The sequence below is a fragment of the Corvus cornix genome, chromosome 15, assembly GCF_000738735.6.
Source record: "Corvus cornix cornix isolate S_Up_H32 chromosome 15, ASM73873v5, whole genome shotgun sequence".
In the NCBI taxonomy this organism is placed as follows: domain Eukaryota; kingdom Metazoa; phylum Chordata; class Aves; order Passeriformes; family Corvidae; genus Corvus; species Corvus cornix.
The window spans coordinates 4,370,579-4,389,932 of record NC_046345.1 but is presented as its reverse complement, the minus strand read 5'-3'; the positions used below and the strand labels follow the sequence as shown (position 1 = coordinate 4,389,932).

The 19,354-nt window shown below is 49.4% G+C and overlaps 1 protein-coding gene across 5 annotated transcripts in view; it reads right to left on the bottom strand.

The window, feature by feature from the left end:
* MYO1H (myosin IH) overlaps positions 1-19,017 on the bottom strand; it is a 29,082-nt gene extending 10,065 nt beyond the window's left edge. Inside the window, exons 1-15 of one of the 5 annotated variants that reach the window (XM_010398285.4) lie at positions 18,847-19,017; positions 7,954-8,112; positions 7,220-7,335; positions 6,701-6,899; positions 6,180-6,260; positions 5,576-5,755; positions 5,123-5,221; positions 4,414-4,527; positions 4,040-4,111; positions 3,236-3,355; positions 2,860-2,927; positions 2,409-2,514; positions 1,829-1,909; positions 1,436-1,527; positions 12-106 (exon numbers count right to left, since the gene is read on the bottom strand). In XM_010398285.4, the coding sequence (XP_010396587.1) occupies positions 12-106; positions 1,436-1,527; positions 1,829-1,909; positions 2,409-2,514; positions 2,860-2,927; positions 3,236-3,355; positions 4,040-4,111; positions 4,414-4,527; positions 5,123-5,221; positions 5,576-5,755; positions 6,180-6,260; positions 6,701-6,899; positions 7,220-7,335; positions 7,954-8,112; positions 18,847-18,972 (1,708 nt within the window). In that variant the 5' untranslated portion in view covers positions 18,973-19,017. Of the gene's footprint in view, positions 1-11; positions 107-1,435; positions 1,528-1,828; positions 1,910-2,408; positions 2,515-2,859; positions 2,928-3,235; positions 3,356-4,039; positions 4,112-4,413; positions 4,528-5,122; positions 5,222-5,575; positions 5,756-6,179; positions 6,261-6,700; positions 6,900-7,219; positions 7,336-7,953; positions 8,113-9,121; positions 10,072-18,193; positions 18,448-18,592 lie in introns of those variants that run through there. The other 4 variants (XM_010398286.4, XM_010398288.4, XM_010398289.4 and 1 more) reach the window with 4 other exon arrangements.
* Between the last annotated feature and the right edge of the window lie 337 nt (positions 19,018-19,354).

The window sequence follows — 19,354 nt, the reverse complement described above, 5'->3', positions numbered from 1 at the left end:
TTCTCACTCACCCACAGCACAGTAGGTGACCTCTCCCGCGTAGTGGAGGAGGCGGAAATCCACCCAGTCGATGGATTTCCGCGTTTTCTGATCCGCCAGCTTGCGCCTGCCGGGGGAGAATCCAACAAAACAGCAGGAGAAAGAGCAGCAAAGAGATTCCCTCAGCTTGGGGAGAGGCACAGCTGGGGGACAGCTGGAAATGGGGGGTTTGGTGCTATTGATGTGGCTCTGGCTGGGGAGTTCTGGCTTGTGATCAAACCATCATCTCTCCCTGCTGGCAGCAGAGAATGGGAGGCAGCTCCCACAAACTCCTCAGGATACCTGGGATCCACTCACTGCCATTTAGCAGTGATCACCCATTCCAGAAATACCAAGAGTTCTTCCCACAACATCCATTTCAATACATTTTTACCGCTTATGTGGGGGAAAAACCACCAGCTGCCTCGGCCCCAAAGCAAACCTGGGGGGCAAGGATTTCAGATACTTTGCCCTAGAGCAAGAACCCAAATACAAAGGAGGAATCCAAATGTTCGAGAATAGCAGGAATATTTCGGAAAGCAAGGATTCCTGGGGGGGGGCGGGAATGGGAAAAAAACCAAACAAGAAAAAAAGAGCAACTTCACAGTTGAAGTTTCAGCTTTGTAAGCAGTCACAAACAGCAGAGCCGAGTGTCACAACAGCACGTTCGTGTATCAAAGCTCCTTCCAAGAGCAGATCCTGTGGAAGGAGCTCCAGCACTTCTATTTAAAGCTTTTAATCAGGCAGAACAGCATTAAGGCACATTGTGGTGACAAGGAAGTTGGCTACAAATTTTCCACTTGGCTGTGGTGGAGTTCAGAGCTGCAGGAACAGTGACAGCTCAGCACTGTGACTCTCAATTGATGACTTGTCACAGCCCTTCAGCAGCTTCTGCAGGGAAGTGCCAGCACAGCCCGGCGCCAATGTGCTCAGCTGCCACCAAAATGGGATCCAAAACCCCTCCAAATGGAGTATGAACCAAAATGTCACTCAGCTGGGGGAGAGGAGCATTTTCTCTCCTCTTTGTACTCCAAGCTCACACAGAACAAGATGGGTGTAAATATTTACATATCCCCCCTCAGCCTCAGGCATTTGGCTCCTTGTCACAACATCTTCAGCTTTCCCTGGAGTCCATGGGGGCCAAAGCCAGCTGTGGCCAAAGCCATTTAGCCTTCATGGGCTAAAACCCTGGTCCAAATCCCAGGAGTCCCTAATTTTGGTGTGGGATGACAGACTCAAAGCTCAGCATCACGCCAGTGAAGAGACGGCCCCGCTCACACCTCCCAGTACCCAGGATCCACCAGTGGAGTTTTCCAACATCTGGATGGGCTGTTTGATTCCCTCTGGGACAAGGCAGAGGCTGTTCCCTGCCCAGCCCTGGATATGGGATGGGAAGATACAGAGGGTAAATGCATACGTCACAAAGTGGGCATGATCTCCTACTTTCTCTTCCAGCTTTTCCAAGAAGCTCAAATCAGTCGCTTCCCCAGGCCGTAAACATTCCTCATCCTGGAACAGCAGGCACTGGATCAGAGCTGCTCTGAGCTCATATTCCCTCTTGGATAACATTTAGTACAACTCTGACCCACAAACCCAAAGCCCCATTGCAGGGGAAGCAGAACATCCCCCACCTTTAACTCCCCCCAAAAGCGGATCCTCTGCCTCATCCTCTGGGTGCTTGTTACAGGAATCTGTGTTTACGTTCTGGATAACACAGACCCATCCCATAATTAGAGGGTAAAATGTGATTAAGGACCATTAGAGCAAGGCACAGGCCCGCATTTTAATTTAGCACAAACTCTGTTCTTACCAGGATGGAGATTATTCCTTTGTGCTTCTGTTCAACCAAGTCACAGATGATTTTGTTGTTAAAATACGGGATTGGTTCCCACTGGAAGAGGGAAAAAGGAAGACCAGTTTTAGATAAAAACCTTTTCTTTGCAATTTTTTAAGTTCTTTGGAACTGAAATCAGATCCAGCCTCAGATCCCGCTGAAATGAGTGTTGGGAATTAGGATCAACTGCGGGAAAAGGTGACAGCACAGTGATCCATGCTCCCACCCCAGAGTTCTGCTTCCAGCAGCCCACACCATCCTCTTGTTCTCTACACTAATGCTCTCCATCTTCCCATGTTTTACACTGCTGGAGTCCCTCATTCTCCAGGGACACTGTCACTGAGGTTTGGGGAAGGTCCTACCTCTTCCTTAAATGATGTCAATTAAGTCTGGGCTAAATTGCACTTCAAAAGGGTTACAGAAAGAGACCCCTGGCAAATGCTTCCCATGGGAGCAATAACAAACAAAAAAAGCAGGATGACTTTCACGTTGATGATCAAAAGCATTCAGTGTAATGGCAGCTCGAAGGGAAAAGGGAGGGGGAAACAGAATTTACCTCAATCCCTTCCAGTTCGTATTCCTCCTGCTCTGCTTTCAGGGTCATCTCAATCAGCAGCTGCTGCAGCTTCTCGTTGCAGTAATTAATGCAGAACTGCTCAAAGCTTCAGGGAGGTTAAATCAGCAGCATGTTTGGTGTGTTCCAGGGGCAGCTTTGCTTCTTCCACAGAGACCAAACCCCATTCCCACAGGGACCAAACTCCCCATTTTTACACGGATCAAACCCCCATTCCCACACAGACCAAACCCACCCCTTGCTCCCACACTGCTGCACCACAGCCCAAAACAGACCTGCAGCCCAAGCTAAAGCTTTTCCTGGGCTCCAGCAAACTCCTGCACCCAGGTTTTAGTCCCTGTGCCTTGCCCTGCTGGGCTGAGGGCAGCCTCAAAAATTCATGCAGGACCTCCTGTGCCCCCAGGTCACCCCAAATCCCAAGAACAGCCCGTACCTGTTTGTGTCCAGCACTTCAAAGCCATAAATATCCAGCAGGCCAATAACTGTTTTCTGAGTCGAGTCCTGTCAAAGACACCCCTGCTCTGCCACTGCTCCTTCCCTGCAGCTGGCTGCTTTCACCCGAATTTCAAACTTTCTTTTTGAGAGAAATGGCAGTGGAGAAGCCACTTTAAAGCAGGTAATGAACTGCTGAAACTCTTTAACAGAGAGTAACTGAAGGTTTCCCAGCTCAGGGCTGGGGGATGTCCCAGCAGCAATTATCCAACATGCCACATATTTGGTGATGAGGGCTGTGGGGCCTCTCTCTGGAGAAACTGCTCAGCATTTTAGGAGCATTCAGTGTCTCAGAGGACCCCAGACAAGAAACCAACCTTGTTGGCAAGAGAGCCATTGATTTTGTTGACGAGCCAAGTGAAAGTCCTTCCATAAATTGCCTTTGCTACGGCATCCCGGGCGTAGAATGCCAGATCCACGTTCAGAGGGCTGAGCACCTGGAAATAAAGATATCCCAGAGAGGATAAACACCACAGGGCATCAGAGCAAACTTCTGCACAGCCAGGTCACATCTGTGGCTTGGAGAAGCAGCCACATTGTCCTACACCACAGCACCCCTGGACTGCAGCTATTCCTGCAAGGGGTTGGAACAGGATCATCTTTAAGGTCCTTTCCAACACAAAAGACTCCGGAATTCCTTGATTCTACCCACAGCTTCGTTTTCCATCAGTGTTCCTTCACTCTGGTGTATCCCCACCTGCCAGTAGGTTTGGGGAACTGCATTTTGGTGGGTATTCATTTAGATGAAGTGGGGAAATATTCTGATAGCATTTCAGTTTTATATTATTAAAATGAAAATACAAAATGTCCAAAGAGCAAATTTTCCCAGTGTTTTCCTCTGTTTGTGCAGCCCAGTTTCCCAGGAAGCACCGTGGACTGGGCAAGGGGAAATCGTTTGGCTCAAATACAAGTCCCTGATCCAGCTTTTTAACAGTTCCTGCCTTGTTCAGGAATCAAATTCCAATATATTTTAGTTTCATGTCTCAGGCTGGAAGAAGGGGATGCAGAGGAGGAGAGGCACAGCCAGAGGGATCTGGTTTACACTGAGAACTGGCTCCTCATCCACTCCCCACCTTGGGGTTTCCCAGATTAATCTGGGACTACACAGAACCCCCCGGTACCTCCTCGGATCTGGCTTCGATCTTCCTGTGGGTGAGAGCTTCCTGCAGGATGGACAGGTGAGCACCCAGGAGCTGCAAGGAGAGAAACATCTGCACTCAAAGCACAGCCACAGGTCCCTGTTTAAATAAGCAGCACTGTGGGATCAGCAGGGCACAACCCCCAGCCCCCTTCCCAATCACCCTCATCTCAGAGCAAGAGGAAATAAGGAGATTTCAGGGAGAAGGCTCAAGAAGGTTTACAACAAGAGCTGGGTATTTTTTGAGTTATCCCGGTGCTTTTGGGAATAACTGTTTTGTCCCTATAAGAAAATCACAGCGAGGATAAGGTTTTCCTCCCAGCACAGGGAATTCTGAGCCCATCTGGGCAGAGGCACCTTGGAAATCCACTTGATCTGTGTCCCGTCACGGATGATGGCGTGGCCATTGCTGTCCTCCTCAAACTGGATGTTCCCGAGGTGCAGGACACTGGCAACGATTCCAAAGAGATGCTGATAATGGGAGATATTCCATTAGAAAACGGATTCCCACAGCCCTGTGGGGTGGTGCTGATCTTTCCTATCATTAATTAACAGAATTTTGGCCGGGCTGAAGGAGGTGAATCAGAGAACCCGGTACCACCACCAGCATCGTGCTCTTCGCCACCCACTCCCTCAATCCCACAGCATCATGGAATCCCAGAATGGTTTGGGGTAGAAAGGAACTTGGAGATCATCCTGTTCCACCTCCTGCCAGGGCAGGGACACCTTCCACCAGCCCAGGCTGCTCCAAGCCCTGTCCAGCCCAGCCTTGGACACTTCCAGGGATGAGGCAGCCACAGTTTCTCTGGGCAACCCCTGCCAGGGACCCAATTTCTTCCCAATATCTAATCCAAACCTACTCTCTGGCAGTGGGAAGCCATTCCCCTTTGTCCTGCCCCTTGTCCAAGTCCCTCTCCACGTTTCTTGTCGGCCCCTTCAGGTCCTGACCACCCTAAGTGTGTTCCACCCTTAGCCCCTCTCGCAGGCACGGCTGCTTCCATCACCTCAGGCAAAGAGCAGTGCCCTCCTCTCTGAAATTTGTTCAGTCCCTTTGAACAAGCAGTACCTCGATATCTTTTTCAGTGAAGTCAATGATGGAAAAAGCTTTCCGGACTATTTTCCAGTCATTCTTGTCATTGATAGAAAACACTTTGGCACATCGACCCTAGGCAGTAAAAGAAAGATGAATTAATACAATTAATTGGTAATGAACTTTATTAGCAGCAGACACAGATACTTCTGGGCACACTGCTTTCATTTCCAGTTCCCTCAGCAAGTTTTTCACTGCTGTTAATCCTGAATGTGGCTCCTTTGATCAAATCTTTCCATTTATACCGGAAACCTCAAACAAATCAAAGCCCGGAGTGTGGAGAGCGTCACCATAAACTGGCTGAAGTTGTGCAGAGCTTGATCTTCCAGCCATCCTTTGTTTTTAGGGTAAGAATATCTTCTGCCCAAGCTGCATTTTCCATCCCAAATTCCTGATGGGAGGCACGGAGCCGTTCCAGCTCCCACTGACCTGGATGAGGTACGTGTACTTCTGGGGGTTGCGCTCCAGCCCGAGCCAGCAGAGCAGATCCTTGTCTCCACCCTCCAGCAGCTGGTAGAAAATATGGAAATTCCTCTCTCCATGGTTTTGGTGGACAACTCGGGATTTCTCTATCAGGTAGCTGAGGATGTGCCCTCCCACTGGAGCTCCCTGGCAGAGCAAAGCAGGCAGATCAACACCAAAACCATCAACAATCCCTGTGGCTGCTGCTTCTTTACTCCCAGGAATGAGGAACGGGCTCAGGAAAAACCCAATTCTGCTGCCATTTATCTGCCACCTTTTGTTTAAGAGTGTCCAGCAAAGCAACAGTACAAGGATTTGCTGTCCTGTAAAAGTAACTTGAGCTTTAAAACTCTCAATCAGTTTTCCATGGAGCACTGCCAGGACTGCCAGCAGTGCTGGAAGCTTCCAGGATGGATAACCAGTGACCTCACCTGCAAAATGCGAGGTCTGTAAAAACAGGGTCAGAAATGTGCAATGTAAGAATTAATAAATCCTGGGCTGCCTGCTTGGTGTCCAGGAGGTTTCTCAGACTCAGCTCCTTTTCCCAGCGCTCCACTGGGTCTGTTCTCACCTTAAAATCAAACTGGATATCCATGTACTTCCCAAACCTGCTGGAGTTGTCGTTGCGCAGGGTTTTCGCGTTCCCAAAAGCCTGGGGATGAACAGAGAGGGAAAAATCACTTCTCACCTCACTGAGAGCCTCGCACCCAGTTGCAGTAGCCAAGATTTGCTGCTTCAGCTGAATCCCACTGAATTTACTGGGATTAAAGAAATACAAACTAATGCATTTCCATAGCTTTAAAGCGGAATTCAGCTAAACCAATTATTGCTTTTTCTTATCTAACCTATGAGGCCCCAAGGAACTGCTGCATGGTGCAGTTTTCTTGCATTTTCTTGTATTTCTTTCAGCCATCCTCAAATCGAGCCCCCAAATTTAAATTTTCAAATATTAAATGATATTAAATCCCAAATATTCTTTCAGAGGCTGCACCAATATTGGCCATTCCTGCCCAGGACTGCAGATTTGCAGGGAATCATCGAGCAGTGAGGCCCAACAACCTCTGCATTTTGGGCCTTCCTTTAGTTTCTCACCTCGAGGACAGGGTTGGAGAGCAGCAGCCGGTCCCGGACAGTCTGCAGCTGCTCCGTGGTGGGACAGGTCACTGCATAGTACTGCAGGATCTTCTTGGATGCCTCTGTCTTGCCAGCCCCACTCTCCCCAGAGATGAGGATGAAGTGGTTGTTGTATTCATTGCACATCACCCTGTAGGCATTGTCAGCTATGGCATAGCTGGGATGGGCACAGGAGGAATTCGGAGGAGAAACATCCATTAGGAATGGCACAGGAGGAGGAATAGGAAAGTTTCCAGGGGATTTTACTCCTGGCTGGACTTTACAAGTGTCCTGGAATGGATTGGAAAGGATCTTAGAGAGCACCTCATTTCCCAGGGACAACCACTGGGAAAGCTGGGCTCAAAACTTGAGCCTGACTCAAAGCCTGACAGTAAAATCCAGGCCTAGTGACTGCAGACACCCCCCGTGGTGGCAGGACAGCCTTAGAGGGAAATCCCAAATCAGCAATACCCACGGAGATCCCGTGGGAACACTCACAGGTGTGGGGGCAGCTCGAAGAAGTTCACGCCCCGATAAAGCTGCATCTGAGTCACTGTGTAAATGTCCAGCTCCTGGTAGGGGTTCACAGACACGAGGAGAGAACCAATGTAGGTCTGCAGGGAGAGAGAGTCTGCTGGGACACCTGCTCCACCCCAAAATCCCAAAGGAGGAGCCAAGGACTGCAGGACATTATCCACAAACAAATGACAAAAGATGGCACAGAGCTTGTTATGAGAGAACCAAAGCAAGCGACCAAAACTCCTCCCAAACCAATACCAAACTTCTTCCAAAATCCTCCTGGTTATGAGTAAAGCTGAACCATGAGAGCAAGCTCAGAGCCCGACAATTGAAATGCAAGAATTTGGGATCACTTGGTGCTTTCCAGGACCCTTTTCCTACTGAAGTTAACACAACACACAATAAAATCCTCAGCCCTTCCCAGGCAAACCTTGTCCTGCCTTCACTCAGTCACAGTGTTCCCTTTCTCATTCCCTTCCTATTTACTGCCCATCCTTTGCAAGGCAGCCTCGAGCAAGCTGAGACTTATTTAATTATTATTTTAATTAGCTAAATTAGATAAATTCCTCCTGGGTGATCGCTCTGCTGGGTACTACCAACGCCTTGTTGTTAGATACACACAGGATACTCAGCTCTTCCTCCTGGCCCTGACCAGCGAGGCCTCCTCAGGGACATTCCAGCAGCCACAAAACCCCGGCAGCAGCAGCACTTACATAGATGAGGTTCTCCTGGTAGCGCTTCCGAAGGTTGTTGAGGAAAGCAGCCTCGCTGGTGTGGGAATCCAGAAGGACAAAATCCTGCACCCCGACCTTGTCCCGGGCTATCAGAGCCCCTTCCATGTTGGCGTCGCCGTTCTCGTCCACGTCTTCCTTCTACAACACAAAGGTTGTGGGGTACAGAGTGAGGAGGGGGCAGAGAGGGCCCTTCCCCAGGGACAAATCAGCCTTGCACAGGTAATGCCAGGAGATCATTATTGCAGCTTGTCCAAGGATGGCAATTCCACACCATCCAAGCTCTTCACAGTCCAGACATCCCAGACTCGCTGCTGTGAGCAGGGAGGAAGATCCTGGTTTCCAGAAGAGCTGAGACAAATCCAGCCTTGGAGACGAAGCTGGGACCTGGACACTCAATAACTCAGTTTAGACAGAACTTTTGCAAGCACAAAGTTGGAATAAAGAGTGGAAGGCACCAGACAAATCCTTTGTTTTTCCCCTTTATACAGATCTGAGCATGAAAATGGAGAATCCCTGGGAAAGGCTGCAAGGGGCTTGACTTGGAGGCAAGAAAGATTCATCCCACAGCACCACTCTGCACAAGAATGTTATTCCCAGCGCTTCCCAGCAGCAGCTCCAAGTCAGCTTTCAGGGCTGGCAGCAGATGTCCCCACACGCCAGCGAGAGCCATGGCCACTGCTGATAAGACTGATCAGAGAGCGACTTGGGGATGGTTAAACCCTGCCCAGCATCCCCCATCCTTCTCCAGAGGCTGCGAGATGCGAAAAAGGGTGTCCCTGACAAAACAGAATCCTCTTGCACCCTCCACTTCTGTTTCTTCAAGGTGGAAATTGACTTCATCTGGGAAATTCTCACTGCTGAGTGCCAAGCTCGATTCCCAGGCTATAAGAATCCCCTGTGCTTTTTATTTCATTAAACCAAGCTGCTAATTTCATGCTAGCAAATAGAAAACCATTTTTTGCCTGCATATTCCACACGGATTTGTCTACATCACACACATTCTACGGTAATATTGTGCTAAAGTTGGCTTTTCGGGGTTTCCCTTTGGCTCGATCTTACAGACACCAGGATCACCCAGTTCGGAGACAAATTCCTACCCTAAGGCATAAACCAGAGAAATGAATTCAGTACAGTTGGAGCAGCTTACCTTGGAGTAAATTCCCTTGGAGTGAGCTCCCTTGGAGGGTTCCAAGCTTGGATAATTAGGGGAGCAAACGTGGCTGAGCAGCCGGAGCAGCTCCAGAGGCTCCAGGCTGTGATCACCAGCCCAGCACCTTTGCTGTTCTCCTGCTGCCCTTGGGGACATTGGCTTGTCCCATTTTGCTGCTCCACTGCTCAAGGGGACGTTGTGGTTGTGTGTAAGATTTTCAACGAGCACTAACAGGACGGCGATGCGCAGTTTGTGCAGGGCCACGTCAGGTTCTGCCCCCTTTCTTAACTTCATTTTGATTTTTCTAAAGCAGAAGCTTTGCAAACTGGAAATAGGCACAAAGTAGAACGTTCCTGCTGAGCTCTGGCAAAGCCTGACTCTGGAGGGAGGTTTTTGGGATGAGCCTGCAGGCACTGGTGGACACTGGGGCTCGGTGGATTTGGGAGCAGAGCTGCATAAAATGAAGAGCAAAGGACCCAGCCATACAATCTCCTTTGTGACCGAGGCAAGCTCAGAAAAATCAGCTCTTAAACAGGAATTTTAATGTTATTCTCATTTTAGTCCAGCCTGCTCTTTACATTTGTCTCTTTGAGAGTGAGCTGAGTTTTGAGATTTATGTTCAGCAGCAACATGACCACAACACTCCAGAGGGAAAGATCCCCTGAAAGCAGTTCTTTAAATAAAAAAGAAATAAATCAGCCCTGCACTCACTTCACCCACAAGGAATTACATTTTTGCTTTGCTGACTGTCCCCAGCCTCAGGGCTGGCAGGACACAGAATTCCTCATTTTTCCTTAGCTGGGGCATGACCTGACTGTGACCACTTTTCTGTCAGAAAGTTCCCTACACTTTTTCTTTTAATATTAATATCCTTTTTTCCCCCTCCTCTGCACGTGACCGCTCTTATCCATTTGCTGTGCCTGTCCTTAGCTCAGGCTCCACTGGTTTGGAAGACAAAATAAAGAATAAAGGATGATTTTTGCTTCTCAAACCAACACCTGGACAGACCCCACTGCCACAGCAGGGAGGAACATGGAAGGGGGAGAGAGAAAAGAGAATAATAATAATAATAATAATAATAATAATGATAGGATTTTGCTTCTGACAGAGCTCTCAGGACAAGATACTTTTCCCTTCTCTCCCAGCTGGGAAGCAGGAAAGGATCAGCCTGACTCCCCCTGGGCATCCAGCTGCTCAGGTTTCCTTAACCCACTTCTTTCCCGTGTATGTTAATGGGTAAATGCCACCAGACAAAACTCCTGAACTCTTTTCTGAGCAATTTCATGCCCAGATTTTCTCAGTATTTTGCTGGTGCTGATAATTTTACGATCCCAGCCCCCTTTACTGCCCTGTCCCCACCCATTTCTGGAAGTTCACTGCAAGTTTTGTGCTTCCCTGAATAAGAGATGCCCCAGGACTCATCAGGGCACGTGATCCCAGCAAGACACTGCTCTTGTAAAGGATTATTTTCCTTTCCTCATCACTCAGGAGTCAGGAGATTTCTTTCTTGCCTAAACACACGAGCTCTATCAGAAAACCTCTCCCTCACTACAATGAAGGGTTTTGCTTTTCCCACAGGGATTTGTCTGTCAACAGGGAAACTGCAAGGAGCCCTGTGGGATCACAGCACAAATTCCTGAGCTCTGCAGCTCCTGAGAAAGGGTCAGACAGAACAGGCCAATTTCTTTGACAAAGTTTGTACAAGTTTGAAGCAAGATCTGGCAAGAAAACGACCTTATAAATTAGGAAGAATGAAACTTTGCAAAATGATTACTTCTCTTCACCAGAGGATCAAAAGTTCATTTCTCAGTTGATGCTCCATTGATGTTTCTTTGGTTTAATGTCACAGAACAGAAGAGATGAAGGTACAGGGAGAAGGAGAATTACTTATGAGGCCACAGGTATTTTGGAAGCTCTGGAAAAGCCCAAACCGTGCAGGTGAGAGCCTCAGGTGGGCACGAGCTCACCCCGTGGACCTTTGAAAGCCTCGTAGCTCCCCACCCACGCAGGAAACTGCACCAAAAGGTGCAAACCCAGCAGACCCGGGTTTATTTGGGCCACCAATTCCACCCACACCAGCAGAAAATTTCCTCAAGGATCCTCCACACTCCCACACCATCCCGGAGCTGCCGGATTTCCCTTCCACCGCCCTGCAAGTTCCGAGGTGGTTTTATGTCACACCTGAGTCCTGCTTTACCTGCACCCTCCCCTCACCTCCTTGTCCAGCCCGTGCTGCTTCCACAGAGAATTCCAGGGGCTGGAATTGAGGCCCACGGGCACCCTGGATCATGTGTTGGGCTCTTTGCTGCTCCCTCCTTGGGCAGGGATGCGCCATCCTCCTGCTTTAATGAATTATCCAAGACCTGTCAGCACCCGAGCCCCAGGAGCTGCCGACAGCAGCTCGAGGAGGTTCTGCCTCTCACCAAAACACCCACGGCGGGCTCTGGGGATGAACCGATGGGCTCTGACCTTCCTGATGGGCAATTTGGGCAAATCCGGGCACAAAATACATCCCATCGCTCCTGGCCGGGCTCCTCAACCCCTTCCCACAGCTCCCGGCTTGGTTCCCACTAGAGGTCACTGCAAAACCCAGTTTAAGTCGCAGTTTCCGTGGATTTTCCTTCTTTTTTTCATTTTCAACAGGCAGTTTTCTCCCCTCGGAAATGATTTTCCTGCTGGACACCCATTCCCAGCTCTTCCTGCCTCTGCCCAGCTGCCAAAGGCAACAACAACAGAGATTTCCCCGGTTTCCAGCAGGATAAACCCCGTCCATTTGGGAAATCAGCAATCCACGAGCAAGCGACCTCTCCATCCTCCAGGTGATGCTTCCATGAATTCAGAGCTCTGTATTCAAGGAGCTTCCCAGCCAAGTCCCACCTCACTGGGTGACGAGCTCCTAAAGGGACTCGTGGCAGGATCACGTTCTCCAGAAATGGAAGAGCCCTTCCTGTGCCACAGGATATTTCGGTCTTCCAGCAGCATTCAGGAATTGGATCTCTTCCCTTGTGCCTCAGAGCACGAGCCAGGCAAAGGCATTTCTGACTTATCCTCAGCTAACAAATACTCACGATGAACAAAACCTTTCAAAACTTAAAATGAAAAAACCCTCAGTAAGGCACATTTTCACAGAGAAGTGGGAAAAGCACCTGTTTAACAGGCAGGTTGTTTACACCCCTCTGTTTCCCAACAGCATCAGGGTTTAGAAAGAAAAAAGAAAGTTAATTCTTCCCACCCAGAGCACATTTGTGTTCTGATCTCTGCGAAAAACTTCTCCTTCCCAACCCCCTCAAAACTTCAAGCCTTATCTAAGGCTGGGCACAGGAGTCCTAAAGCCCAGTTGGGCCTGTATGTTCAGCTCTGTCTCCACCTGGCATCACAAAATCATGGAATATCCTGAGCTGGAAGGGACCCACAGGATCCTCATCCAACCCCTGGCCCTGCCCAGACACCCCAACAACCCCACCCTGGGCATCCCTGGCAGCGCTGTCCCAACGCTCCTGGAGCTCTGGCAGCCTCGGGGCCGTGCCCATTCCCTGGGGAGCCTGGGCAGTGCCCAGCACCCTCTGGGGGAGAACCTTTTCCTGATCTCCAACCTGACCCTCCCTGACACAGCTCCATCCATCATGGGAATTTCTGTGACACCAAACTTTTTTATTTAGCCTGTTCTCTTGAGTTACACCCCTGAGATAAAAGCAAATAAAAGTGGTGCCACGGGAAGGTGCAGTAAGTGAACATCCCTGGAATCATGTGGTACAAAAGAGATAAAAAACAGACACGAGATTTAATAGAGAGTGTCAGGCTTGCCCAGCACAGCTGAGCTCGGAGCAGCGCTGTTAACACACATTCCCTCAGGAACGTGGGAGCTCTGTTTTGGAAATACTCATTTACTGCGAGAGTCAGCAGCTCCCTGACCCATCCTGCTCCCCTCGTGTGCTCCAGGAATTCGCTCATTAAGAGTCCTGGACTGCAGGGATCACAACAAGGAACCCCTCGGGCTCTGCTCCACCCTCGGCTCTCTGGAGGAATTGGCCCAAGGGGCCGTGACCACGGAGAATGGAAAAGGAAGATGTTCTGCCAGAGGCACTTGGCAGGGTCAGCGGGGGAGCACGGACACATCCCGGCAATCCTGGATCTTCCTACCGCAGTGACCTCGAGGTCAGGACTCCAGCGCTCCGTAGGGATGCCCCGTGTCTGCTCCAGGAGCAGTCAGGACTCATCCCATTGTTCCCGAAGGAAATTCAGAGTGTCAGATCTTGGCAGCAGGACTTGGGGTGACACATCCCCACCCAGGAGGAGCAGCCAGCCCAGGGCAGTGGGAACACTTTCCCCCTCCTGAGAAAACCCTGGTGTGGCTCCTGAGAATTCATCTCCTTTGATCTGATTTTCAGATCCCATAAAAAAAGGGATTAAAGCAGAGCAGATTCCACCACAGGACCAAGTTATGCTCGTCCCATCACAGCAAAGCCAACAAAACAAGCTGATTTTTAGATCTTTCGCTGAGACTTTTCACAGATCGCTGGAAACCTCTTTCAGATTTCCAACAGAACTGGAATGCTGGAAATGGACCACGCTTGGAAATGCAGCAGCCATGGAAAAGGGATATTTTGTGTGCGTGGGGAGGCAGTTGGGCTGTCTGGCACTACTGTACACACTCCTTGAGGCAGGAGAATTCATAAATACAATTATACTGTGGAAAAATTTACACATTGTAACCTAATTTCTTTTCAAAAGAATACAGAATAAGAGGGTTTTAAGGTTAATCAACAGCCCAGGGAAACGCCAAGAGTTCTTAAGGCCTCTTGTCTGTCTCCAGGGCATGGTCTGCTATAGACTTGTTAAAGGGTGACTGTCTGTCTTTCTCAATAGAGGAGAGGTTGAGGTGAACCACTTCACTTTCATAAATCAAAAGAAAGAAAAAAAGTGAGAAAATCTCCCGAGTTCAAACATTTCTTTAAACCCCAAACTTTAAATACTAAATGGGCTTCATGGCTGCCATTTTGAAAAACATTAGTTTGCCAAAGGACCCTTTTGATTCCTATTGGAAAAGCGAGCGCTCACAGATAATCCATTGAGAATCCAAACCCCCACAAAAGGCTCCCTGAAACAATCGCGGCGCTGCTGAAGGACAACATTTTTGTGCCCAAAAGAAAACATTTTAATGCGCTACAATCCATGACACATATATTCCTCCATTTCCTTTCAGTAATTATTCATTAGAAAACATTTAACGTCACTGCGGATTTCACACTGGGCAGTCTGCACACAAAGGAGAAGAGTTGGCCCATTTAGAAGGGGCTGAGGCCGCCTTTTCTCATCCCAGGAGCTCCAAGGCGGAGGGGGCTGCCGGACACAAGGGGCCGGCTAAATTGTGCGGTTAACGGTCAAAGCCCCCCTGCCTACTTTGACACTCATTTAAAGATGACGGGGAACAATAGAGATTTGTTCTTAGCAACTCTTTCTTGTGCCACGGGGTCCCCGTTGGCCGCGCCGGGCGCTCCGAGGCCTGCAAGCGGGGCCGGGGCCTGGGCCCACCTGCCCCCCGCGCTCCCCACTTTAACACAACGAGACAGGTAAAGAATATCGGCAAAAAGAGCCCCATTCAGCACGTCAGCTTGAATAAAACAATGGCCTGTCAGGTTAATGTGAGCAGCTCGGATTTTGGGTTGGTGCCAGCAAGCCTGGGCCAGGTTAGGCAAACGCTTCCCGCCCCAGAATTCCCAGTTTGCACCAGTGCTCCCAGGTTACAAAGCGTTCAGGCACCTGACTTAGAGCATAAAACACTTCTTTATAGCTTTTTAACTCAGAGGAAGGACCCTTTTGCTGTCCCAGCTTGTTTCACAAACACAGAGGTGCTGCCCAAAACTCCGTGTTCATCCCTGCACCCCAGGCATGCTGGATGAGCGAGGAAAGCAGCAGCAATTTCACCACCCTTGGGAGATTTAGGACCATGTAAAACCCAGCTCAAATCCTGTCAGGTCAGAGCGCAGACACTGAACTGCTCATTCTCTCAGTTGTTGGCTTTTAGATAAAAATTTCAGAGTTTTCTTCAAGCTTAGATTTACTGATGCTGCTGGACCAGAGGCAGCTCCTTAACGAATCCTTATTAATTGCAGAACAGGATGGTTTATTAGAAAACATCCATTGCTGGTAAACTCCATATGCTTCAGAGCATTTCCCAGCTGACAGAGCACAAGATTTCCAGCTGGAAAACTAAAATTCAGACTTAAAAATCCTGGGAATACAGCAGGGCAGATTTATTCAATTTCTAGGAAAGAGAAGGATGGTCCTGGAGTATCTGACAGTCCCTAAGGTACAGGGAGAGGAGCATTAAACCACAGTAAATTCATTGCTTCACAGTGAGCACACCTCCAGGGTATTTACAAGCCTTCAAGACAGAACCAAGAACCAGAGGAAAACGGCCCCAAAATCACATTTATGGACACAGCAAGAAGGCCACTGATAAAGCAAGGATTGGGATCACACCTCCTGTAGGAGTGTTCCAACACCCCCCGAACACCAAACCCTTTGGGCAACAGCCAGCAGAAAGGAGCTGCCTGTGTGAGTCAGCATCAGAACTGAGAGCAGACGAGACAAGTGACACCCAGGACAACAAATCCCAGTCCAAACCAAGATTACCACTCAAGTTCCCACAGGAAAATCCAGTTTTTATCACTCCACAAGAGCCCTGCAAAAGTCAGGGACTGCTTCCAGAACATCTACACACCAGAGGTTTGCAGAGGCTGCAACACGAGGTCTGATTCAGGAGCCCCAGCCAAGGTCACCCAAAGCTCACAATGATTTAGGACAGGCCTTGCTCTGGCTCTGCTCTGTCAGGGTTGAGGGGACAGCAGTGCCAGGGCTGCAGTTTTGGGTGGGAGGAGCCGGAGGGGCAGTGAAGAGGCTGCACGGACTCATGGCCTGGCTGAGGATTTACTGGCAGGACAGGATTTCAGCTGAGCCTGGAGACTCAGCCACGATGGGAATAAACAGAAAAAAGCTCCTCCAAACTCCTCCAGAAAACATCTTCCAGCTTTCCTGGACCCCTCACACACAAAGCAATTCAAGCATTTCAATTCAGGAGTCAGGCACGGAGACATTATCAGAGGCCACATCAGCATTTCATTCTGGGAACTGTCACCTGGACTCACAGGAGAGCCCCTGCTCCCCACCTGGGAGAAGGAGAGGCACCAGACCAGACCTGCAGCTTCAACCAGCAAAGAGTCTCAATACAGCAGTGTCTGTAAAGGAAATAATTTATCTTTTCTTCAAAACCATCCCTTTCCTACCCCTCAAGGTACCTTGCAGTGCACCAGAGCTATTTTTGAGAGTGGGAAGGGTCTGGCTGTTGGATCTGTGAGGAACATCCATCACTGCCTGTGGCTCTGAAGCCAAGGGAAGGGAAAGGGAATGCTCTGCTCTTGGCTTCTTACAGCCACAGGGACAGAGAAGGAAAATGAAGAGCCACAGTGGCCCCTCTGAGAGCATCCAGGTTGGTTTTACTCCATAGCAAGCATAGAAGGTGGGGGGGGATCTCCAGCATTCCCAGGGTAGCAGGACACACCCATCAGGGTGACCCTAAGGGCAGCTCCTCTGGGTTTGGGGTTAAGGAAGGATCAAGATTCCTCAGGCAGTCACAAGCTCCCAGGCTCTGGTGTTGCCAGCCCCCTTCTCCACTGATCAGAAGAAATTCCCTTTTTTCCACGTTGGTGAAAGTCAGCTCCTTCCCTCTTCCTTTGGTCTCACCATTCTCTCCAAAACACCCCAAAATCTCTTCTGCCTCTGTTCCTTGGAGAAGGAAGACAACCACTGCTCCCAGTCAGATCCCAGCTTGCCATTATCCAGAAATTCCCAGTTTAAAGAACTCATTAGCATAAAACCTTAGGAAGAGCTCTGGACTTACCCCACTTCTCCACATTGCTACAAAAAGGCTGCCTCAGACAAACCAAGAAGGAAAGAGGGGGAAAATTAATTCCCCCCACACCTTCTGAAGCACAAAGTACTCATTCCATGTGGGAATGGGCAGGGCAGAGCAGGTGGAGGCAGAGGGGACTCAGCTGATTCCTAAACAGCTTCTGGACGGCTGACAGAGGGAAAGGTCATCCTCGGAAACAGGGAAAACCTGTTAAAATGGGTCAAAATAGCCACATTTTATTGGATTTAGGTGCCTGTTTGAATCAGAAAGTGTTGCTATTCCTCGCCCTGAAACTTAAAATATACCTAAAATGAACAAGTTTCTTTTAAAGAGTCTCATACAAGGAGCTTTGTGAATTATTTATCTGGTTTTTTATACTTAGAGCTAAATGTTATTTGAGGGAGTAGAAATAACCGCAGTGATTGGGATGGAAATGTTTCACATATTAAAAATAACACAGTGGGGCTTTGGAGGAAAGGGATGTGTCGCCTTTAGGAGACTTCCCTGGAAGAATTCCTCCCTGAGGACTATTTACAGGGAATGGAAATTATCAGACAGAGAATTTCCCTGGTGCTGGATGAGGAGCAAAGAGAGGATGTGGGAGAAAAGCAGGGAAGTGGGGAGAAAGGAGAAGGCAGCCAGTGCTCTGTCCCTGTCCCAGCTCCGCAGAGGAACAATTATCCCAGTAATTATCCCAGTAATGAATGTGCTCATCCTGTTTGCTGGAATTCTGCCTTGTGTCATCAATACAGTAAATAGCCAGGCAGGGAGTCCCATCTGAGGGGGAAAAAAGGCCCCTCTAAATCCAAGCCTTCCTGAGGAGGAATTATTATTGAAAAGAAATTCCCTCGTTCCTCCGTCAGCTCCAAGCCTCGGAGGCAAGGTCCTTATCCCAATGGATGGACCGAATCTCCTGCCGAATTTTGGATCATTGAACAGAGGGATCCACCACCTCTGACTCAGCCAGAGCATGCACCACATGCAGAGCAAAAATCCCTTCTGTGCTGCAAAAAGGAAAACTCCAGGGATTTACCAGGATTGTCCCACAGCCAGACACCCCCAGCAGCTCCGAGTTCAGCCCTCAGGACTTCAGCTCCCTGAGAGACCCCTTTGCTTCCCTCTCTGATGGGGACCCACCAAAGCAAACCCACCGTTACCTCCTTTCACTCCGTGTTCTCACCAGACTTCAGATGTGGAAGGAATTAATTGTGGCTAATTAAAAATTAAATCCTCCCTCGCCTTCGGTCACTGTGTTTCTCGCTCTGCCTCAGCCTGTCACGCTCTGCCTCTGCCACCTTCTCTCTGGGAATAATTTCCTTCCTTCTCCTTGGCCTCTGCATCCAGCTCTGCCATCTGCCCTGCGGAGTCCGGCTCCGGCTCTGCTCCCAGCTGACCGCCTTGGCTGCAGCTCCTCTCCCAGTGCCTCAGTCACTCCTTCCTTCCCTCCAGCCCCCCCAGCTGCAGGGCCTCCCTCCCTGCTGCCTCTCTCCAGCCCAGTCCCTCCAGGAAAGCTTTTCCAGCACGCTCCAAGCCCCCGGCGCTGCTGCAGGACTGACCTTCCTGGGGTGAGCATGGGCTCCGTGTTCCTCCCCAGCACTGACCACAGCTTTCCACGGGAAGAGGAGAACAGGAGATGCCCAGGGAGCCTCTTGTCTCTGAGCAGGTCTCAACACACCGATGCTCAATAAATAAACCAAGGATTACCCGAGTTATTTTGCGGCAGGTGGAATATTTGCCGAGGAGACCACAGGAATTTCACCCTCATCCAGTTCCTTAGGAGGCAGCTCCGGACAGAGAATGTCAAGGTTACCTGGATGTCTGTCTTGCAAAAGCCATGCCCAGGTTTTTTGATGGGATTTGATGGAGATTGCAGAGCACCACACCAAGACTGTGACACCTCTGTCCAAAGAGCCCAGCTCCAGAACCTCAGGAGCATTTAGGAAAACTAAACTGGACTGTTCAGGAAACCAGCCCGCACCAGTGTTAGTGGTGCAGTACTGCAGAATTTTCCCTGGAAGTTTTCCTAAAATCTGTGATGAGAGAAAGTCATCAGCAGACACCAAGAAACCTGTGCCTTAATTAGAATTCGTTATAAACATTCCCATTTTAGTATCTTGTTGGAAAAAAAGGAAAAAAAAAGTAGCTGGATTGATCCTGGAGTTCCATCTGTCATCTCCTCTGTCGAGGCTTCATTACCATGCAAGTGAGATGCCATCCCAGCCCCAGCTTCCAAGATATTTCTGTGTTGAAGTCCAAAAATGCCATTAGCCAGGAGAGGAGGAAAGGCAGCATTTAGGAGCACACAGGAATTGAGGAGA